This window comes from Hyaena hyaena, unplaced genomic scaffold (assembly GCF_003009895.1).
Source record: "Hyaena hyaena isolate Hyena2069 unplaced genomic scaffold, ASM300989v1 scaffold_570, whole genome shotgun sequence".
In the NCBI taxonomy this organism is placed as follows: Eukaryota; Metazoa; Chordata; class Mammalia; order Carnivora; family Hyaenidae; genus Hyaena; species Hyaena hyaena.
This window is the reverse complement of record NW_024081201.1, coordinates 1,118,913-1,139,523: the sequence shown is the minus strand read 5'-3', so window position 1 is coordinate 1,139,523 and position 20,611 is coordinate 1,118,913. Positions and strand designations below refer to the sequence as shown.

General features: G+C 38.6%; 2 protein-coding genes and 1 long non-coding RNA gene across 7 annotated transcripts in view; 1 reads left to right on the top strand and 2 right to left on the bottom strand.

Annotated features, from left to right (window-relative positions):
• PROS1 (protein S) overlaps window positions 1-3,482 on the bottom strand; it is a 77,221-nt gene extending 73,739 nt beyond the window's left edge. Inside the window, exon 1 of the mRNA XM_039256390.1 lies at window positions 3,330-3,482. Within this exon, the coding sequence (XP_039112321.1) occupies window positions 3,330-3,405 (76 nt within the window). The 5' untranslated portion in view covers window positions 3,406-3,482. The remainder of the gene's footprint in view (window positions 1-3,329) is intronic.
• Window positions 3,483-7,378: 3,896 nt separating this feature from the next.
• On the bottom strand, window positions 7,379-8,388 carry LOC120248146. The gene is made up of 3 exons (XR_005532507.1): window positions 8,265-8,388; window positions 7,827-7,899; window positions 7,379-7,481 (listed from the first exon to the last, which is right to left on the bottom strand). It is a non-coding gene; the product is annotated as an uncharacterized LOC120248146 (long non-coding RNA).
• Window positions 8,389-8,582: 194 nt separating this feature from the next.
• The window catches only part of ARL13B (ADP ribosylation factor like GTPase 13B), a 69,844-nt gene continuing 57,815 nt past the window's right edge, over window positions 8,583-20,611 (top strand). For 3 of the 5 annotated variants that reach the window (XM_039256386.1, XM_039256384.1, XM_039256383.1), the window contains exon 1: window positions 8,583-8,917. In XM_039256386.1, coding sequence (XP_039112317.1) covers window positions 8,859-8,917 — 59 coding nt within the window. In that variant the 5' untranslated portion in view covers window positions 8,583-8,858. Of the gene's footprint in view, window positions 8,918-17,404; window positions 17,439-20,611 lie in introns of those variants that run through there. The other 2 variants (XM_039256387.1, XM_039256385.1) reach the window with 2 other exon arrangements.

Sequence of the window (20,611 nt, the reverse complement as noted above, 5' to 3'; positions counted from 1 at the left end):
CGTCACGTGATTCTAGTGAGCTGTCAGTCACAGGACTCTCTAAAATAATCAAGTTCTGTCTCCTAGGAATTTCCATCATGAGTGGGGACACCCAGGACTAGAAGGCAGTTAGAAGCCAGTCATCTGATGGCAGCTAACACAGTGAGTGCTTGAGTTCCCAACTGTATAGATCACAGAAATGCCCAAGTTCCTGGCTTCTGGAAGGCCAAGTTCTTCAGCATGCCATTCAGTAGCAGTCTTCCAATAAATTCACCAGCCTGCCCTTTCTTTTGTTCTTTCTCTCTTTCTGTCTTTCTTTTTCTTTCTCCTTTCTTTTCTTTCTCCTCTTTTCTTTCTTTCTTTCTTTCTTTCTTTCTTTCTTTCTTTCTTTCTTTCTTCTCTCTCTTTCCTTTCTTTCTGCTTTAGTTAGCAAGAGTTCATTACTGTTGTATATACCTAAAGAATATTGATATGTATATTATCAAGGTTCTCATTTTTTTTTCTCATAATATGTCGAAAGTTTAAACATAGATCATTTAGTTGTGAAGAGGATATTGAATGTGGTGGACAGGAAAGGTCTATTATGAAGAAGCACTTATGTAACCTGGCATAGTAAGAGAATATAGCAAAGGGTATTGTTGTTGCAGCAGAAATTGTCTCTAACTCTTCCCAAACTTAATAAAATTTCTCCATCAGTGCAACACTTTGAACTCTGAAATAAACGGAATTTAAGAAAATACAGATAAACAGAGAATGGAATAGTTAGGGAAGGAAAGAAGAATGCAAAAAGGAAAAGAAAAATATTACTCAATAATATCCAGAGTACACTCACTATACCCACCCAGAAGTGGAACTCTGGATAGGGCCAAACTAGCTTAGTCAAAGAAGCTCCCCTTTCTCCTATTTCTCTTTACCACAGTTCTTAGTGGCAAATGATGAAATATGTAGATATATATATATATTTTAAATCTCTCTCCCCCTTTCTGTCTCTCATATTTATTATAAATATAAGAGATATCAAAAATATCTTTCATATGTATAAACATCCACAAAGTCAGTTAACACCTCTGATCAATTCTTGTTAAAAATGAAGATTTTGAACTGGACAACTTCTTTTCTTTTCTTTTTTTTTAACATTTATTTATTTTTGAGACAGAGAGAGACAGAGCACAAGCTGGGGAAGGGCAGAGAGAGAGGGAGACACAGACTCTGAAACAGGCTCCAAGCTCTGAGCTGTCAGCACAGAGCCCAATGCGGGGCTCGAACCCACGGACCTCAAGATCATGACCTGAGCCGTAGTCGGATGCTTAACCGACTGAGCCTCCTACGCTCTCTGAACTGGACAATTTCTGACATCTCTCAAAACTAAAACCATGATTTGTAAACCTTTTCTTTAAATAGCAACTGTATTTCTATGGACTAACCAATGAATTATAAATCAAATATTTAGAGTTCTAATTCTATGTCAAATTTAAAATCTTAGGGAGTAAAACCATTCCATCTATATGTCAGTTTCCTCATCAGTTAACCAGAGATGATTTCTAATCTAATGAAACTATTCATATGTCTTAAAATAAAGGCAATACAGAGCCAACTATTCTTTATGTGATGTATTTGCACAATTAATTTCTCTACTCTGTCAGAGTTTATATATAACAAGTGCATTTCTTCATATATATGGTTTGATTACCTGTGTGTGATACACACATTCACGTCATTTTTTAACTGTCTAGATTCAACAAAAATGTAACAATCCTTACAAAAAGAAAGGGTTTAGCACATTCCTGTGATGACAAGGAGTGAATGTGGAAAGATACTTTTGCCTCTTTCACGTTACCAGGCAAATATTTGATTATGCTAATGGACTATATAAATAATGAATTCATACATGTGGTCTACATATAGGCTTAATGACAGTGGTTTGAATAGCAATGCTGCTATTGTAGCTTTTTCATATAAACTCAACAAATGATGTTTCCACCTGTAAATCAGAATTTTAAAATACCTCATTCATTCTGATCAGTGACTGATACAAACTAGTGGAATGTTAGTAAATTCCGACTTAGCTCTCCTAAAATTAAATCTTTGAAGTCTCGGGGGATGGGCATGAAGGAGGGCACTTTGGGGATGAGCACTGAGTGTTATGTAGAAACTAATTTGACAATAAACTATTTGTAAAAAAAAAAAAAAAAAAAAAATCTTTGAAGTCTCCACAGGAGCTTGAGGCAGCCTAAACGTTTTTGCAATTCAAAGTTTATCTCTCTCGTGCCATTTCCTGAGAATAAAACGTAGCACAAGTAAGCATTTTTAATCGGTGAGCATGCTGAAACTTTAGAAAACAAATTAACGGGGGGCGCCCGGGTGGCTTAGTCGGTTAAGCGTCCGACTTTCGCTCAGGTCATGATCTCGCGGTTCGTGGGTTCGAGCCCCGCGTCGGGCTCTGTGCTGACTGCCAGCTCAGAGCCTGGAGCCTGTTTCAGAGTCTGTCACTCCCTCTCTCTCTGACCCTCCCCTGCTCATGCTGTCTCTCTCTCTCCTAGAAATAAATAAATAAAAACATTTAAATAAAAAAAAAAAGAAAACAAATTAACGGGCAATCAAAATGTACTAAACGCCGCAATATTCCTTATATACCTTACAGAGAAAGCTCAACTTCCTGCCTTGAATCCACCCATGGGAACATAAAGAACTGGAAATACGAAGATAAAGTACAAAGAATTCATGCCACGACCTCAGATCAGCGACAGTGTCAAAAGTAGTACAAAATGATCCGAGAGACACAACATTTAACAGTCCTTTGGATTTCAAGGTTAGAAAATGACATCTGCCTCCTGCCATGAAAACCAGCAGTGATCCTAAAACAATTGTTGTGTCAATGTTGAGACAGGCAAACCAAGCTCAAAGTCCAGAAATTGCAAAAGGGAGGTAAACTCTGCAAGGGGTGCTGCCCGGGGACAGCCACTTGCACAAAGGGTATAAAACATAGTAGGTTGCCCTCTCCCCCCATTGTTACACTGGGAAGTCCTCATCCCTGGCTTCTGACTGGGAGCTTCAGCTGTTGAGGGCCAATGGATAGGTGCTCTAATTCCTTCACTGAGAAGTCGTGGCACCCAGGTTCTTGAACCGGTCCTGCGGGCAGCCCTTGACGCCTAGAGCTGGGCATACCTTGCTCCTGCCCCACCATGACACTGCCCGCTAGGTCCAGGCTGCCTCCATCAGCCGGGAGACGGTCGGACTTCCTGGAAACTTTCTAGCAGGCTGCAGCCCTAGACGAGGAAATCCTGCCGGGAGGGCTCCCGGTTCAGCCGGCGCTGCCGGGGAGAGAAGACAGGACGCTACGGATTACTCACAGTTGGCCTCGGCGACGGGGAGCGCGAGCACGAGGCACGCCAGCAGCGCCCCGCAGCGCCCACCCAGGACCCTCATCGCGGAGCGGGCGGCGGCGCGGGCGGGCGGCGGGAGCGCGGCGCGGCGCGGCGGGGACCTGCGAGCCGGGGCGCCGCTCGGCGAGGACTGCGGCGCGGCGGCGCCTGCGAGCGAGCGCTCCGGCGGAACGGCGCGAGCCGGGGGCGGGGGGACCGCCCGCTCCCAGCCCCCAGCCCGAGAGGGGACGCGATAACGAGGACATTTCCAGGAAGCTTTTCGACGCTGGGGGCAGGGCTCCGGGAGAGCGTCGGAGGCCTAGTCAGCACGGTGGAGCCCCCTTCCTCGCCGGCCCCCGCGCTCCTGCGGTTCGTTCCCAGGCTCCGCAACGTGAACTTTCCCAAGCAGGGAAGTACACGCAGGAGAAATCTCCAGCGAGCTAGGGTGAGAGGCTGCGTGGCCGGCAACTTTGAGGACTGAGCACCGGGTGTCGGAGCTTAGGTGGAAAAATCATGCCGAGACGCTCTCTGATGTTGGGGATGAAGACGTTCATCAAACCTAGAAGCGAATAACTCCAGGAAGGCGACAGAGAAGAGATAACGGAAGCAAATGGCATAGTTTTGATCATCTACATTTTCATTTTGTTCTTGCATTTATGGTGGAAAAAAAATATGGATAGGAAAAATATGTTTTGAGGAAAAGATGAGAAATATATCAACTTCCATCATCTTCAGACAGCTCGGTTTGGGTTTTTTTTTTTTTTTTTTTTTTTAATATAACCCCTACTCTTCGTGCTTATACATAGACATTTGAAATGTTATGTAACGTTTAAGGGGGCCTCTGGAGCTAGAACTCCTGATTCAAATCTCAACACTTCCATCACTTACTAGTAATGTAACTTTAAGCAAATTGCTTAACCTCTATAAGCCTCAGTTGTAGTATCTGTAAAATGGGGATAATAATGGGTTTTCATAATATTAATGTAAGGATTTTTTAAAGTATATTTCTTTACTTATTTGTTTTATTTATTTGAGAGAGAGCGTATGTGCTCAGGCAAACGGGGGAAGGGCAGACAGAGAGGGAGAATCCCAAGTAGGCTTCTCACTATCACTGCTTAGCCCCACTCCCCACTCCTGGGCTCCAACCCACCCCAAAATCAAGATTTGGACCCTCAACCAACTGAGCACCAAGCACCCCTGAAATCCCTATCGTGAAGAGGTATCTGTACTCCCATGTTCATTACAGCATTTCTCACAATAGCCAGGATATGGAAACCACAACCTGAGTCTAATCAATGGATGGATGGATGGTTAAAGAAAACATGTGATATAGAGATAGACATAGACAGATAGAGATATTTCACATTTAATAATACAATTGGGGCATTATGCTAAGTGGAATAAGCAGACAGAGAAAGACAACCACTGTAGAAATCGCTTACGTGTAGAATCTTAAAAAAATAAATAAATAAAAAGCAAATTTATAGAAACAAAGGAGATGAGGAGTAAGGAGATGAAGAGACTTTGATAAAGAGTATATAAACTTTCAGTTATAAGATGAATAAATTCTGCGAATTTAATGTACAGCATCGTGGCTATAATTATATTATATACTGAAATTTGCTATGAGAGTAGATCTTATATTCTCAAAAAAAAAGGGTAACGATGTAAGGTGATGGGTGTGCTAATTAGCTTGATGTAGAAATCATTTACCGTGTATACATATATTAAATCATCATATTGTACACTTTAAATATATTTATTTGTTAATTATCCCTCAATAAAGCTGGTAAAAGAAATCAAGTAACATTTAGGATGCTAAATAATCTCTGGGGGATGAAATAAAAGTCTTAGCTAGAATCGTGACAGCAAGATGGTTTTCATCATTCAGAATAAACTAGATTACACTACAGTGAAACAGCCGTGAAATTAGAGTGGTTTAAGATAAGTGATTGTTTACTTCTTGCTCATGGGAAGTTCACTGCAGGACTTTCTATGCAGACATCTTCCAAGTGTTGGCTCAGCATACCATGCTATTTGGGTTTCATAGTACTTCAAAGTTAATGTCGTCTTCCACAATTACCATTTCATTCACATTTCACTGAATAAAGCAAGTCCCATGACTTCTAAAGGGTAAAAATAACTATCTTAAATGCTTGTAAAAGAAAAAGAAAACTGAAAATAGTGTGCAGTGCTTATATCTACCAAACCACTTAAGGTTTTGTAAAATGAATAGTCAATTTAGTTGACTGATTATATATGGCACAAATGTTTGATAATGTGTAATTCTCAAAGGAGACAAGAAGTAGAGCTGAGGTTGAGTATATTTCTTGAGGGGAAAAAAAGAGTGTTGAGTATAGTTCCAGAAATGCTGAAGAAATATCTGCATGGTAAGTCCCTTCAGGCACAGAAATAAGTAATTGGATTCTCCAGAGAACATGTTTTTATTATTTATTTATTTATTTATTTATCGAGAGAGGGAGAAAGGGAGAGAAAGAGCAGGGGAGGGACAGAGAGAGAGAGAGAATCCCAAGCAGGCTTCTCACTGTCAGCGCAGAGCCAGACACGGGGCTAGATCTCAGAAACAATGAGATCGTGACCTGAGCTGAGATCAAGAGTTGGACACTTAACCGACGAAGCCACCCTGGCACCCTCAAGAGAACATGTTTTTAAAAAAGAGAGTAGAAGGATAAGGTCAGATCTTGGAGAATACATATTGGAAGCTGCAGTAAGAATGACCAGTGAGATCAGAAGAGAACTGGAATAGTACATAATTGTGAAAAGCTAAGGGAGGAAAGAGTTTTAAAAGAGTTAACTGTATTAAACGTATTAAGTGATGGAAAAGAAAACGTGAACTGACTTGATAATTAGGAAGTTACATTTAAAAATATGTTTTGCATAGTTTGATGGAGCAGAAGCCTAATTACAGGAAATTGATAAAAAAGAGGAAACAGAAAAAAAAAATAGTGCTTTAGGGTTTTAGTGGTAAACTACCAGTTTAGAAAGTTAGGTTGTGAAAGTAAAGAGTTAGCAGAAGAGTACTAACCTAAGGGGAAATTGTGGATCTCTCCTGCCCTGCCTTCTTACCCCTTTTTCACCCTGGAAATTGTAGCTGAAGGTCTAGGAAAATAAAACGGGGGAGGGATGTATTTCACATGTTGGATCAAGAATAAATAATCAGGGGCGCCTGAGTGCCTCAGTCTGTTAAGTGTCTGATGTTGGCTCAGGTCATGATCTCACAGTTTGTCAGTTGGAGCCCCACATCAGGCTCTATGCTGACAGCTCGGAGCCTGGAGCCTGGAGCCTGCTTCAGATTTTGTCTCTCTTTCTCTGTATGCCTATTCCTCGCTCACACTCTCTCTTTCTCTCTTCTAAAAATAAACATTAAAAAAATTAAAGCAAAAAAATAATCAGGAGCGCCTGGGTGGCTCAATTGGTTAAGCGTTGGATTTTGGCTCAGGTAATGATCTCATAGCTCATGGGTTCGAGCCCCCTTGTCAGTCTCTGTGCTGACAGTTCAGAGCCTGGAGCCTGCTTCAGATTCTGTCTCCTTCTTTCTCTCTCTGTCTCTGTCTCTCAAAACTAATGAATAAAATGTTTAAAAAAGGAATAAATAAAGGAATGGGATTTCAGAAAGATTGAAAAATGATGTTTGTCAAAGTTGCAAGGAAATGGTTAACCTTGGAAAAGATAAGGTAGGTATCTTCAGATATTAGAAAATGAGAACAAATAGTGAGAAAAGAAAATTCACAAAGGTATAATTCAATTTTCCTCATTAACTCTGTAGAATAGAAGTATTATTGTTTCTGAATAGGAGAGTCCAGGCAGAGGAAGCATCTGGCACTGATGAAGGGCAGGTTCAGTTAGGAAAACTAGTAGAGGTCATGCAGCCTGGAGCGACTGGAAACAAAACTGAAGTTATCAAGTCAGGACAATGAAAATAGTAAACAAGACTCCTAGCAATTTGGAGAAAGAGATAGGAGGTAACATACCATAAATGTTTATTATACAAGTGACACCAGCTTTAGAATCTGCTGTCATAAGCTTTATTTCTCTCATTTCATCATCTTAGCAACCCCACAGTGTAGGTAATTTCATTGACATTCTGCAGATGAGGTACTTGGGTTCAGAGATCGTAAGCTGTAAGAGACATATATGAGTTTGAATTAGGGTTACATGAATGAGTGAAGAACAGAGAGCTAAATCTATTTGTAGTTCCAAACCATTATTTCCCCTCCTGGATACACTGGATATTACAGGGCCCTCTCTCCTTTTACCAAGATTTGAAAAAATATATAAGTAGAAATAGAATAGACACACAAGTTCCTACATAACATGCATGCATTTTTTTCCCCTACAGGAATGTACTTAACCAACGTGACAATAAACTATTTGTTAAAAAAAAAAAATGTACTTGTCATTTTTTTCAATAAAAATATATAAAAACAAATACAGACATTACATATTTCTGTAAATAAGACATACTGCAGAAGAGTCAGCAGATCATCTTCATCATGTAGAAACCAAATAGCTAGCAACCTAATATTATATAAAAATCCTAGAAAGAGCATATATCAAAATGTTAATATTGGTTATCTTCAGGTGGTGAACGTGAGATCTTATTTTCTTCATCTTACCCCTTTTTCAGTGTTTTCCACATTTTATACGATGAACATACTATTTCTTTTTTAATCATAACTCCCACACAATTTCATTATATATTTCATGTAGCAAACAGCAATAAGCATTAGACAGATTAATATGTCATCTGAAATATTGGATAGTTAGCAACAAATGAGTTTTCCCCTCGTCCTTAACTTATAATAACTGCTCCAGTGTATTGTTTCTGTAGTTGTGCAGTCTGCCGGAATCCCAAAGGATCCCAGCCCTGCTTCATAAGAGAAAACAAAACGCGCACAAGACCTAAGCTCTCTGTATCTCAGTTGGGGTTAGAGACACAAGAGGAACAACACCCTCGGCTGGCAACACATTTTGTGTGGGTATACAGAGAGGCCTTGCCCAGGATCTGTCGGGGATTTTTTCAACTCGTCTGTGGACGCTCCAGTTGCCTAGTTACGAAAACCATCTTCCCGCCCCCGCCCTCCCGGGGCACTGGGAGTCCTGCCCCTTCAGCCACTCAGCGGCCCCCACCACGAGCCGGCGGATGATGATTGGAGAAGTACATGGGCGGTGCTTGGGGTGGGCCTTCCGCGCCCGGGAGAAACGTCAGCACGTCGACGCGGGGTTTTCACTGGCCGGGCTCCGCTAACCCTACTGGGGTCTGTGTCTCTGTGCCTGTGGGCCCGGTGGTACCTGGGCGAGGAGGCCGTTGTTCGCTCGCGGGCCGGCGCGGTTACCAGGGCTGAGCGCTGGGACTGACCACCCCCACCTCCCTCCCGACTTCTCCGCCTCAGAGGTGCCTCGGAGCGGCTGCGGCCCCGGGACTCGGCCCGGGGCAACGAGGGGCCCTTCCTCGCTCGGGGCTCGGATGGGAGGCGTTGGGAGCAGCGGCCTGGGATGTTCAGTCTGATGGCCAATTGCTGCAGCTGGTTCAAGCGGTGGCGGGAGCCGGTCAGGTAGGCTGCAGCCGGCTGGCCCGGTGCCGTCCTAGGGGATTGGGACAGTTGCGCCCTGAGGGCCCTGTAGGGGCGCCACCTTTCCTCTGGGCAGAGCCGCTCCCAGGCCGCGAGGGATGCTTTTGCTCCCAGTCTGACTCTTCTCCGGAGGGAGAGAAAGCACGATGTAGCTTTTTTGCCTAGTTACATTGACGTTCTCACAATGCTTTCTGTTATTACTTAAATGGGTTCGAATTTCTTAAAAAGTTGTGGCTTTTGTGTATGGAGTTGGAAACCATCCGTTGTGTGTTTTTCCTGATTCTTTAGTAATGGGATTTTTTTTTTTTTTTAAACAGAGGTATGGCATACAGTTTTCATAACACACACACATTCTTTTTCAACACATAGACACTCACTCGCTGTTTTAAGGACTTGGGTTTGAAATCTGGCTCCACTGCTTAATAATTACATGACTTCACCTCTTTGGCCCCACCTTCGTCATCTATTATATGGGGGTGATAATATCTATGCCTGAAGAGTGTTGTAACAAGTGAGAATAGCTGATGGGAAGTGTTTTTCTTAACTGTAGTGTAGCTTCAGTTTTCGTGTGACATCTAGTTAAGCCTTTAATTCAAAGAGTCCACTGCTTACCCTTTCATTTTGGAATGCTCGATGTATTAATATTTAGCACCTGCTACTTGGTAGTCATTCATTTGTTGAGAAAATACCATGTACCAGGCACTGTGCTAGGAAGGAGTCAGGGAAAATGATACTTTTTAGGCTTAACCTTTAAAGAAGCCTTAAATTTGTTACTCCTTATAAATAATGTTGACCTTGGAATTAGGCTAAGAGTAAATTATAACAAAGTTCCGATTTTCTTTTGATTTCCCATTTTCTGAAGAGCTTCAGTTGTTCAGCATTTTGGCAGGGATCACAGAGATGACTTCTGGGATGCAAGAATAAACCTAAACTCTTACCCCAAAATGTATTGGTGAATTTTATTATCAAAAATACAAAATCCCTTTCTCTTTTGTCATCCTAGCTTTGCTTCAATTCTTTCTTTAGTATGCAAACATCCACAAGCTTCTCTTACCTAAAAACAAAACAAAACAAAACAAAAAAAACAACCAACCCAAACCAAATGTTTCCTACTGCTGCTGTAGCAAATCACTGTTAATTTAGTGATATAAAACAACACAGATTTAGTATCCTGCATTTCTGAGGTCACAAGTCTCTTATGGGTCAGTAGGGTTGCATGTCTTCTGGAAGCTCTACCAGAGAATCTGTTTTTCTTTGCTTTTTCCAGCAAAAGAAAAAAAAAAGGTTGCCTGCAGTCCTTTGGCTTGTGGCCCCCTTCCTCCGTCTTCAAAGCCAACTGCATAACATCTCTTTTTAAGACTCCTTTTTATAAGGACTCTTGTATTTACATTGGGCCATCCCAAGATAAACTTTCCATCTGAGATCCCTCACTTAATTGTGTTTGCAAAATTCCTTTTGCCATGTAGGGTCAGATGTTCACAGGTTCCAGCGATTAGGATGTGGACATTGTTGGGAAGCCATTATTCTGTGTCTACCATAATAAATAACCCTCTGTCCCTGCAACTATGTTTGCTCTTTCCCTTCACCCCCGATGGAAGAGTTGGCTATGGATTCCTGATTCTGACACTGTCTTAACTTCCTTTCCTCAAGCATTCCTTAACTTCCTGCCTTAGGTGACTTGTGCCCAGAAGTTCTTCCTGCTACACCAGATGCTGCCTGGTTAATAAATCTAGTGGCCTCTTTTCAGTCTCGGCATCATTGGACACTTAAGACCACTCTCTTCTTGAAATTCTCTGACTTATTCTTCCTAAATTTAAAAAATTTTAGTTTTCTACCTGTTGCTTTTTCTGTTTCTTTTTGCCAGTTAGCCTTTCTTCATCTCACTCTCAAGTCTCCCCGAGGATTCTGTGTTCAGTTCTCTCTCTCTCCTTCTCTCTCTTTTTATTTTTATTTTTTTTCCTCCTGTTTATTCTCCTTTTCCAGGCAGTTTCACCACATATAGACTTCAGCAGCTATTTCAACATTGACTCTCAGGTTCATGTTTCCAGCAGTGACTCCTCTGCTGCTTGAAGACTTACTTATCCCTTTCCACAAGAATCCTCAATCCCTGCATATCCCAAATTGAGCTTTATATCCTCCCTCATTTCCATGCTGAATTGCTGCTGCTTTCCCTTTACCCAGATCGAGCCATGAGTAATTCTAGATACCTCTTTGTGCTTTGTTCTCTCAAATCATCAAGTCCTTTGGTTTCTACCAAAGTGTTTACTACCACTTATATGTCTTATACTCTTTTAGCCTTTCCATATCCACTGCTGTTTTAGATAAACTTTCCATTACTTCTCCCCCAGATTTCTTTGACAGACTTTCCACTATTCCCTTATGATTAATTCTTTACACTGTTGCCAGTGTCTTCCTTTTTCCTCCTGTTGTGCCAATTTTGGGGTGCTTAAGTTCTCTAGCCCCTCCATATCTCACCAGATGCCCTTCTTTTTTGGCTGTTCCTAATCATTCCTCACTTGTCAGTTGGTCGATTCTTTCAGGCAACTGTCTTTGCATTCAGCTAGATTCTTTACCTTTTCATTATGTTTGCTTAGCACCTGGTATTTGTCTCTATTTTTCCATGTATTGTAATGAAATGTTTATTCAGCTCTTCACAGGTCCTCTAGGATGGCTTGTGGGCAGGAGCTTTTTTTATTTAAAAATATTTAAAAATTAATGTATATTTTTTCTTTAAAGGTGATGAATGTTTCTGTAGAACATTGACAGCATGGATGGCTAAGCAAAAAAATGGCAGATATTAGTTACCCTTAATCTTACCCCCAAAGATTTCCATTTTGGTGTAGAATCTCTTACATATCTGTAAATTTTCTTTTTATTGAAGTGTAGCTGACATACAATTTCCTATTAGTTTTAGGTGTATATCACAGTTATTCAGTATTTTTATACTTTATCAAATGATCCCCATGGTAAGTCTAATTATGATCTGACATTATACAAAGTTATTACAGTATTATTGAGTATATTCCTGATGCTGCATATAGCATTCCCATGAATTATTTATTTATAACTGGAAGTTTGTGTCTCGTAATCACCTTCACCTGTTTCACCTGCACACCATCTCTGCCCACTCTGGTAACCAAGTGTATTTCCTGTCTCTGTCTCTGTTTTGTCTGTGTATTTGTTTGTTTTTTAGACTCCACATATAAATGAAATATGGTATTTGTCTTTCTCTGGTTTATTTCACTTAGCATAATACCCCTAGGTTCATCCTTGTGGTAAATGACAATATTTCATTCTTTTTCTTAACCAAGTAATATTCCACTGTATATCTATACAGTTCCTCTTCTAAATCTATTCATCTATCATTGGACACTTGGGTTGCTTCTGTATCTTGTCTATTGTAAATAATGCTGCAGTGAACATGGGGGTACATATATCTTTTCAAATTGGTATTTTTGTTTTCTTTGGATAGATACCCAGAAGTGGAATTGCTGGATCATATGGTAATTCTATTTTTAATTTTTCAAGGAATTTCTATACTACATGTTTTCTATGGTGGGTGTGGCTGCACCAATTTACATTTACACCAATAGTGTATCAGATTTCCCTTTTCACCACATCCCCATCAACACTTCTTATTTTTTGTCTTTTTGATAATAGCCAATCTGACTAGTGTGAGGTAATATCTTATTATAGTTTTGATTTAAATTTCCCTTATGAATAGTGATGTTAAGCATCTTTTCATGTTGGGTGTCTATAGTCTTCTTTGGAAAAACATTTGTTCACATCCTCTGCCTGTTTATTAATTGGGTGGGTTTATTTTGAGTTGTGTCAAGTTATATATTCTCCTAAGTTTATACATTTGGGATATTAATCTTTTATTGGATGTATGATTTGCAAATATCTTTTCTCATTTTTCATTCATTGCCTTTTTTTGTTGATAGTTTCCATATGTGTAAATTTTTAAACAATAAAGAGATAATGATTATAGAGTTGCTATTTCACAGCTTTTAATTTATTTTTGCTCTAGTCATAATTAACGTCTTTGTGCAACATTATATGTTTCTCATCTTCTTAAGCAGAATAGTGTGTTCTATAGAATCACCAAAGTATGTTTAGTCAGTCCTGTTATTAAATATTTGGGATATTTAAAATTTTTCACTATTGTGAGCAATGCTTGGGTAGGCATCCTTATATAAACATTTTTAGAAATGGAATTCGAGATCAGATGGTATGGAGAATTTAAGATATTTGGTATCTATTGCCAAATTGCTCTTCAACAAGACTTTTTTTTAAAAAAAAATCTTTTTAGTGTTATATTTATTTCTGAGAGAGAGAGAGACAGCGTGAGCAGAGGAGGGTCAGAGAGAGAGGGAGACACAGAATCTGAAACAGGCCCCAGGCTCTGAGCTGGCTGTCAGCACAGAGCCCAAGTGGGCTCAAACCCACGAATCCTGAGATCATGACCTGAGCCGAAGTCGCACGCTTAACTGACTGAGCCACCCAGGCACCCTGGCAAGACTTTAAAGAAAATCAATTGTTACTCCTCCCAGAAGTGTATAAAAGTGCCTTTTTTCCCTCAAAAAGTGAGAGTCATCACTTTTTTTTTCCAAGTTATAGAGGGAAATGCTATCTGCTCTTAGTTTCTATTTTCTGAATTCCTAGTAAAATTGTTTTTTCTCTTGGACTTTTGTATTTCTTGTTTTAGGAATCTCCCAATGATTTCCTTTTCTGTTTTTCTACTGGGGCAAGTGCATTTTCTTACTGAATTTTCTGTAAGATATTTTAAATGTATATAGTAGTAACCATTTCTCTGTAGTATATATTATAGATATTTTTCTTTGATTTGTTATGTTTGTAAAATTTTTGGTGGTATTTGAAGCATAAACATTAAAAAAATTGTATTGAAATACACCACTCTTTCAGTGTAATAATTAGATTATATGCCATTATATGTATCCAAGATTATGTTCACCTGTACCTTTTTTCTAGTATGTTAATATTTTAACTCTTAAAACTCTATTGAATATTATTTTGTGTATAGGGAACAGCCTTTGTCCTGGGCACAAAACCCAAGCCGTGGTGCTCAGTATATTCTGGACCTTGCAAACAGGTCCTCACCCTTATATATTATCATTTATATACTCTGAATGTCTATTATTTATACCAAGTAGCATCTAGTTGATAGCTTAGTACATATAAAATATGATAGAATATGCAGGAGTTGAAAGATGATTTCCAAGATTTTTAGTAAGAATAGAAGGCAGGAATTTGGGTCTTGAAGAAATTTGTGCTTCCTAAGCTTTCCATGGGCATGAATTCAGAAATGGGTCTTCTGAAAGAAGCAAAAAATTAATATCAGTTTAAATGAAAAAAGTTTGGCAGCAAGAGTTAGATAATATTACAATTAAAAACTAGGTAGGGTCACCTGGATGGCTCAGTCGGTTGAACACCCGGCTCTTGATTTGGCTCAGGTCAGGATCTTCCTGTTTGTGGGATTGAGCCCTGGGACAGGCTCTGTGTTGACAGCCTGAAGCTTGCTTGGGATTCTCTATGCTAGTCACCACCCCTGGCCTCTGCCTCTTCTCCCCTGCATATGCACGTCTGCACACTCACTGTAAATAAATACATAGGCATTTAAAAAGAAATTGAAAATATTTTTACCATTATGTAAACAAAAAGAAAAATATAGTAGGTACTCAAGTGCATATCACCCACACCCAGATTTTACAAGTATTAACTTTTGGTTATCACACTTCAGTTTTTCTTTAAAGACATAGATAACAAATCTTTGAAGCTCCTTTTATCCTATTCATCTCCTACCATCCATCTCCAGAGGTAACCACTAGCTGGAATTAGTTTCTTGTCTACCTGTGTTTTTTGATGTTACAATTCAGGCTACCTAAGCTTTACCCCAAATTTATTAGTTAAATTGTCGTTCACTGTGGCCAAGTCTAAAAGAAGAGACTGAGATGTTACAATAAGCACTGTGGATTAATGCTTTCTGTACCTCACGGTGGTGTTTGGTAAAGCGTACAGATAGGGCATGTCATCTCTGCTATGTTTTTTTCAGTGGGGGAAGATTCAGCACCTTACTAGCCATCTTTTTTTGGTTTAAATTAATATAACTGTAAATCCTAGGCCATTTATAGAAATTGCTGAGTTTTTAATTTGTTAATTAAGCTGTACATACAGATTAGCAAGGATTATCTGATGTGCTGTATGAAGAACTGGAATGTTTTACATTTCTTTTTAAACCTCTATGGCTTCTTGTTTATTCTTAGTAAAAAGTTTAGAATTTTTAGGATAAAAAAGACTTAGAGACATTCTGATTTCTACCCCTTTATATTTTTGGAATGAATAAATTGACACTAAGAATTTGACTTAAGATTTCAGAGTTAGCATATGATCTCAGGTTTGGTCCTCTTACTATCTATTAATGCTCCATAAATTTAGATAGTGATTTTGATGTAATACTATCCTGAACAGTATAATTTGAATTAAAATGTCAGAAAATAATGCACTTGTACAGTAAAGTCATACCATAATTTTTTGGGGGGGGTAATTTTGTTTTATTTTATTAGTTTGTGTATGTGTGTGTATGTGGTAGGTTTTTTTCTTTCTTTTGCACATTTATCATAAAATAATATTCCCATATCTCTTTTCCTACACGTGTCTATGTTACTTTTGAAGTTAGGAATAGTTTCTATGTAATTATCTCATTTGAAGTATTGTCTCCTTATTTGATAGATCAGGAAGTTTAGAATTGTAGATGTTCAAATGGTTGCAATAAAATCACTCAGAGAAGATTAATAATTCAAATATTTTCTGTATCTAAGTTCAACATAATTCCAGTATTATGTTGGTTATGTTTCTGATATATCAAATTGTTTATCTGTTATATAAAAAGAAACTCTGGGATTAAATATAAAACAAGCTTTTGACTCTTTTAATCCCTACTTTTCATTATTTTTTTTACTCAGAATTATTTCAGTTTTAAAAATCATTCTCACCATTAATTATTACCTTGAAAACTTGAGCATGTAAACTTTTTTGGAAAACTTCAGCCAGTTAGATGTAAGAAGATAAATAATTTTAAATGCATTCTCTAAGATTGAACTGTTACTTTTATGTGAAGATTTATATAAATTAAATCCATTATAATATTTTCTCAACTGAAAATTATATATTTTAATTTTACATAATATTTACTCAGGCAAATGGGGGAGTCAGAAAATATATTATGCTGTGTCATTCAGTAAAGATGTTTAATGTGTGCCCAACATATTTGATCCTGGGGCTGCAGAGTTGATTAACAAGTTCCAATAGAAGAGACTGCATGAGAAGGTGCATGAGAAAGTTGAGGTCTGTTTGCTGTGGTGGCACGGGTGGTCAGGAAGGACAGAAAGGATGATGGGAGTAGCTAGACTGGTACGCCTACTGGAGGAGGGCAGTGGCAGAGGACGCTGCAGAGTTTGGACTTGAGTCTGTTTAAGGATTTTAAGCAGAAACATGCCATAGTTAGGTTTTCATCGAAATCATAGTTAGGTTTTATTACAGACATGCAATTCATGATCTTAGTGTACTTGTTACTAGGTAATCTACCTTCTATTAAGTCCATGAACTGGTTGTGATTGTGATAGACCAAAGTCTGGGGTGATAATTTCAAGATTCTTTGATGAAAATGAGCCACATGTTTATCTCTGTGCATCTCTATAAACATTTTTAAAAATCTTTTTTAATGCTTATTTTTTGAGAAATAGAGAGACAGAGTGCAAGCCAGGGAGGGACAGAGAACTAGGGAGACACAGAATCCGAAGCAGGCTCCAGGCTCCGAACTGTTAGCACAGAGACGGATGCGGGGCTTGAACCCAGGAACTGTGAGATCATGGCCTGAGCCGAAGTCAGATGCTTAATTGACTGATCCACCCAGGCGCCTCTGTATGCATATATATAATGTGAGTAAATTAGAGGCTAAACAAATGGTTCAAGCTATCCTTTAAAATAATAATTATTATTACTCTTTTTACAAACCATTGTATTTAAACTTCCCATGGAAACTGCTGTTGACTAACTTCTTATTAGCGCTGTAGCCTTGTGTAACCTGTACCTGCTCTACTTGCAGAAACAGTATGAATATAAATGATAGGGTACAATAGCTTTGAACTATTAAGACATACTGTGTGAATTCAAAGCATTGGTTATTCAAAGCAGGGTTTGGGAAAAGATGAGAGCATTTTCTTCTCAGTTACTTAATTTGGGGCAATTACATAAAAGATACTTTTATTTTATAAAACTTTGCAGTCTGATATTGTTTGTCTCTTAACCCTTCTGGACACTATTCCCCGGTGCTGCCATTTCTTTGGTCTCATTTCTTTCTGAGTACAATTTTAAGTTTGTTTTTTTTTTCAAAGGTTCTTGGGGTTCCATTTTCCCCTGGCTCTTCTCCCTCCTGTTGCTCTCCCTGGGATCTTTCATCTCTTCTCATAGCTTTAATTACCAGGTATGCCTCATAAACACAGGACAGATCTTTCTTCAGCTTCAGTCTTCAATGTGGGATGAGTGAGCACTGCTGTCAATGTGTGTAAAACTGAACCTGTTCATTCTCTTCTATAACCTGGTTCCTTCCTGTTTCTGTGGTCTCCTGTCAGGGACTCCCTAGCTTGAATTTTGTGGTGTAATAAGAAGAGCTATTGACTGAGCACTTATTTTGTGCCGCAGACATTGAGCACTTCACTTGCATTGTCATACTTCATTTTACCACAGCCCTATGGGATAGTCGTTGTTGTTATCTCATTTTACTGATGAAATTCTAAGAAGTTAACATGGCCCAGGTCATATAGCTTGGAAGTGGCAAATCTGGGAGTTGAATACAGGTTTCTCTAATACCAACTTTGTGGGAAGATATCAGATTGCACACAATCTCTGTTATTTGTTACTAGTAAAAACATACTGTACATCTTAAAATACCACAAAGTTCTTTCCATCTCAGCCTTTTTAGTTTGATATATAATTAAAGACTCGGGGATAACTGTAATAAGAGTGAAGTGATCACTTTCAGCTTCTGGGAAGGTCATATTATTAACTATTTGTTGATAATAGTTCCTACAGGAGAAATCTATCAAGTCCTTTACACTCAGTGTGTAGTTGTATCGAGTTGTGATTACTTATGGGCCCCTAGCAAGCATGCTCTACTCTTGTTTAATGCGGCTCTACTGAGATGTGCTCTTAACCCCTGGGTTTAGACATCCCCAGTTCTCCCCTCCTTGGTATGGTATCTTCCCAGACAGTGTTCTCAGTCTAGAACCTCTTCATTTTCCTTCCTTCTATTTGTACCTTCCTCTTGCTTGGCAAACTTCTCCACTTTAACAACTTAGCTGAGGCATTGCCTTGTGTAAGAAGCTTCCCTGATCTTCTATATCTGTATCTCTAGGTTAAAATCATCTTGCTCTGTATTACTTAAACATCTTCTATATATAGTTGTGTATACTTGATGGTCATGGTGTCACCATGTACTAATACTTGTTTATGTTTTATTCACTCTCATTAGAAGATGAGTACACTGAGCTAGAAAACCATGTCTTAGGCATTTTTATGTCTGTAATGCCCAATGCCTAATGTACTTTTATTGAATTACTGTCTGACCAAATGACTAAATGATTGTTTTTTTTGCTAGTGTCAACTTTTCCAGATGCTATAAACCTAAGAACACTGTATGCTAGTTTTTTGTTTTTGTTTTTTTCAATTGAAGGGTTAATGTACTTGATCAGTAATCAGAAGATTAAAAGACAGAGAATGTCTTCCATCTTTCTTTTCATATAGGACCACAGCCAACTGTTCCCAATCAGTGATAATTTACCATATTTTAAGCAGATGTAATGACATGTACATTTTAACATGTGTTAGATTGTGCATCTTCATTTTTTTAAAATGTTGCATAGAATTTTAAGTGGTAGGTGAATGTTAACTTTTTAAATCCATTATATTCTTAAAGTATAAATTCAATGTTTTGTTATCAGAGATTGCAGTAATTCATGCTGTGATTTTTATTTGTACTGCTAATATTATGTTTACTCACTAAGACTTTATTTATCAAGTATTTAATTAAAGTCATGTTTTCAAGTATATAGCATAATAATCTAAAAAATTAACTATTTTCAACAGTAGTCAAAGTAAAAGAGAAATCTAGAGAGACTTATTTTGTGCCAGTCTCAGCATAATTATAATTTTACAAAGCGATCTGTATGTTTCAAGGACTTCTCATTTGAACCTAATATTTTATTAAGAAAGGAGAAAACATTTTTTAAAGTTTGTTTGTTTAGAGAGCACCAGCAGGGATGAGGGAGAGAGAGTTAGAGAGCGAGAATCCCAAGCAGGCCCCACACTCTTACTGCGGAGACTGATGCAGGACTTGAACTCAACAACCATGAGATCATGACCTGAGCCAAAACCAAGAGTGAGACACTTAACCGGCTGAGCCACCCAGGTGCTCCTAGAAAGCTTTTAAAGTAAATAGCTAGCTTTAGGAGCAATGTCTCAAAATGTGTAATAGCAATTACTTGGAAGGTTTTTTTTTTAAGCTGAAATCTTGACAAAAATGGAGAGAAAACATAAGATGTAACCTGTGGAATAGAGAAAGAGGGACAGCAACCTGTTTCTTGCAGTAAGCTATAGGAGGACTTGGGATTGTGGATGTTTGTGTGCTGTTCTATACAAGGTGTATAATTAAAATTTTAGAATAAATGATGCACATAAACATAATATGGGCATTTGTTCCCCCATGGTAATTGTTTTGGTTCATTGTCAGGTTTGAAGCATGGTAGATCTTGAAATGGATTATATATTTTTCATGGGACAATTGAATTAGTTTTAATATTCTTTTAGTCTAATTCATTGGATAGCTAGTAACTTGAGTTACCTAAAATTTATATAAATGCTACATTATCCATCACTTTTGGATAGTCATTTACTGTATTTTGTTTAGGAAATTATTTTGTATTTAAATCTTATTTGATATTTGGTAGTTATAAATTCTTCAAACAAAATAATAATGTTATACTCTTAAAAATCACACACAGCTTCCTTAAGAAGTAAATTCATATTTTTCAAAGTTGATAATGCAGATAAAATTTCTACATGCATAGAGGTATCCGGACCTCACATACAACCTCAGCTCCTTAAATTCGTAATTTCCCATGGTTCTCTTTGACATTCCCATTGACCCCACCACTGGCCCACAATATGGGTTATGAGGACGCTGCTAATTGTGGCTTACTTTATTCTTGCACTTACTCAAGCTTAGACATACTTCCATTTATTCCCAATGGTGGGTAGAGATGGTTGAAACATTTAGAAGACTAAGGCTCTTGGATAACAAAGGACATTAATATGGAGAGTAAGTTAATTTCCTTCACAAAAGCCAAAACCCTCAACTACAGGACCCCACATGATCTGGCCTCTGATGTGTTTCTGACTCCTTGTCCTTCCCTGCTCCATTTGCACTGGGCTTTACCACACTGGCTTGGATGCTGATACTACAACATTCCTGCATACCCCCATGTTAGTGCCTTTGCCCTGGGTGTTCTCTCTTGTCCTAGATACTTGTATGACTAACCTCCTTTAAGGCCTTCCTCCTTACCTTCTCAGTGAGGCCTGCCCTGATCACTCTATGTAAAG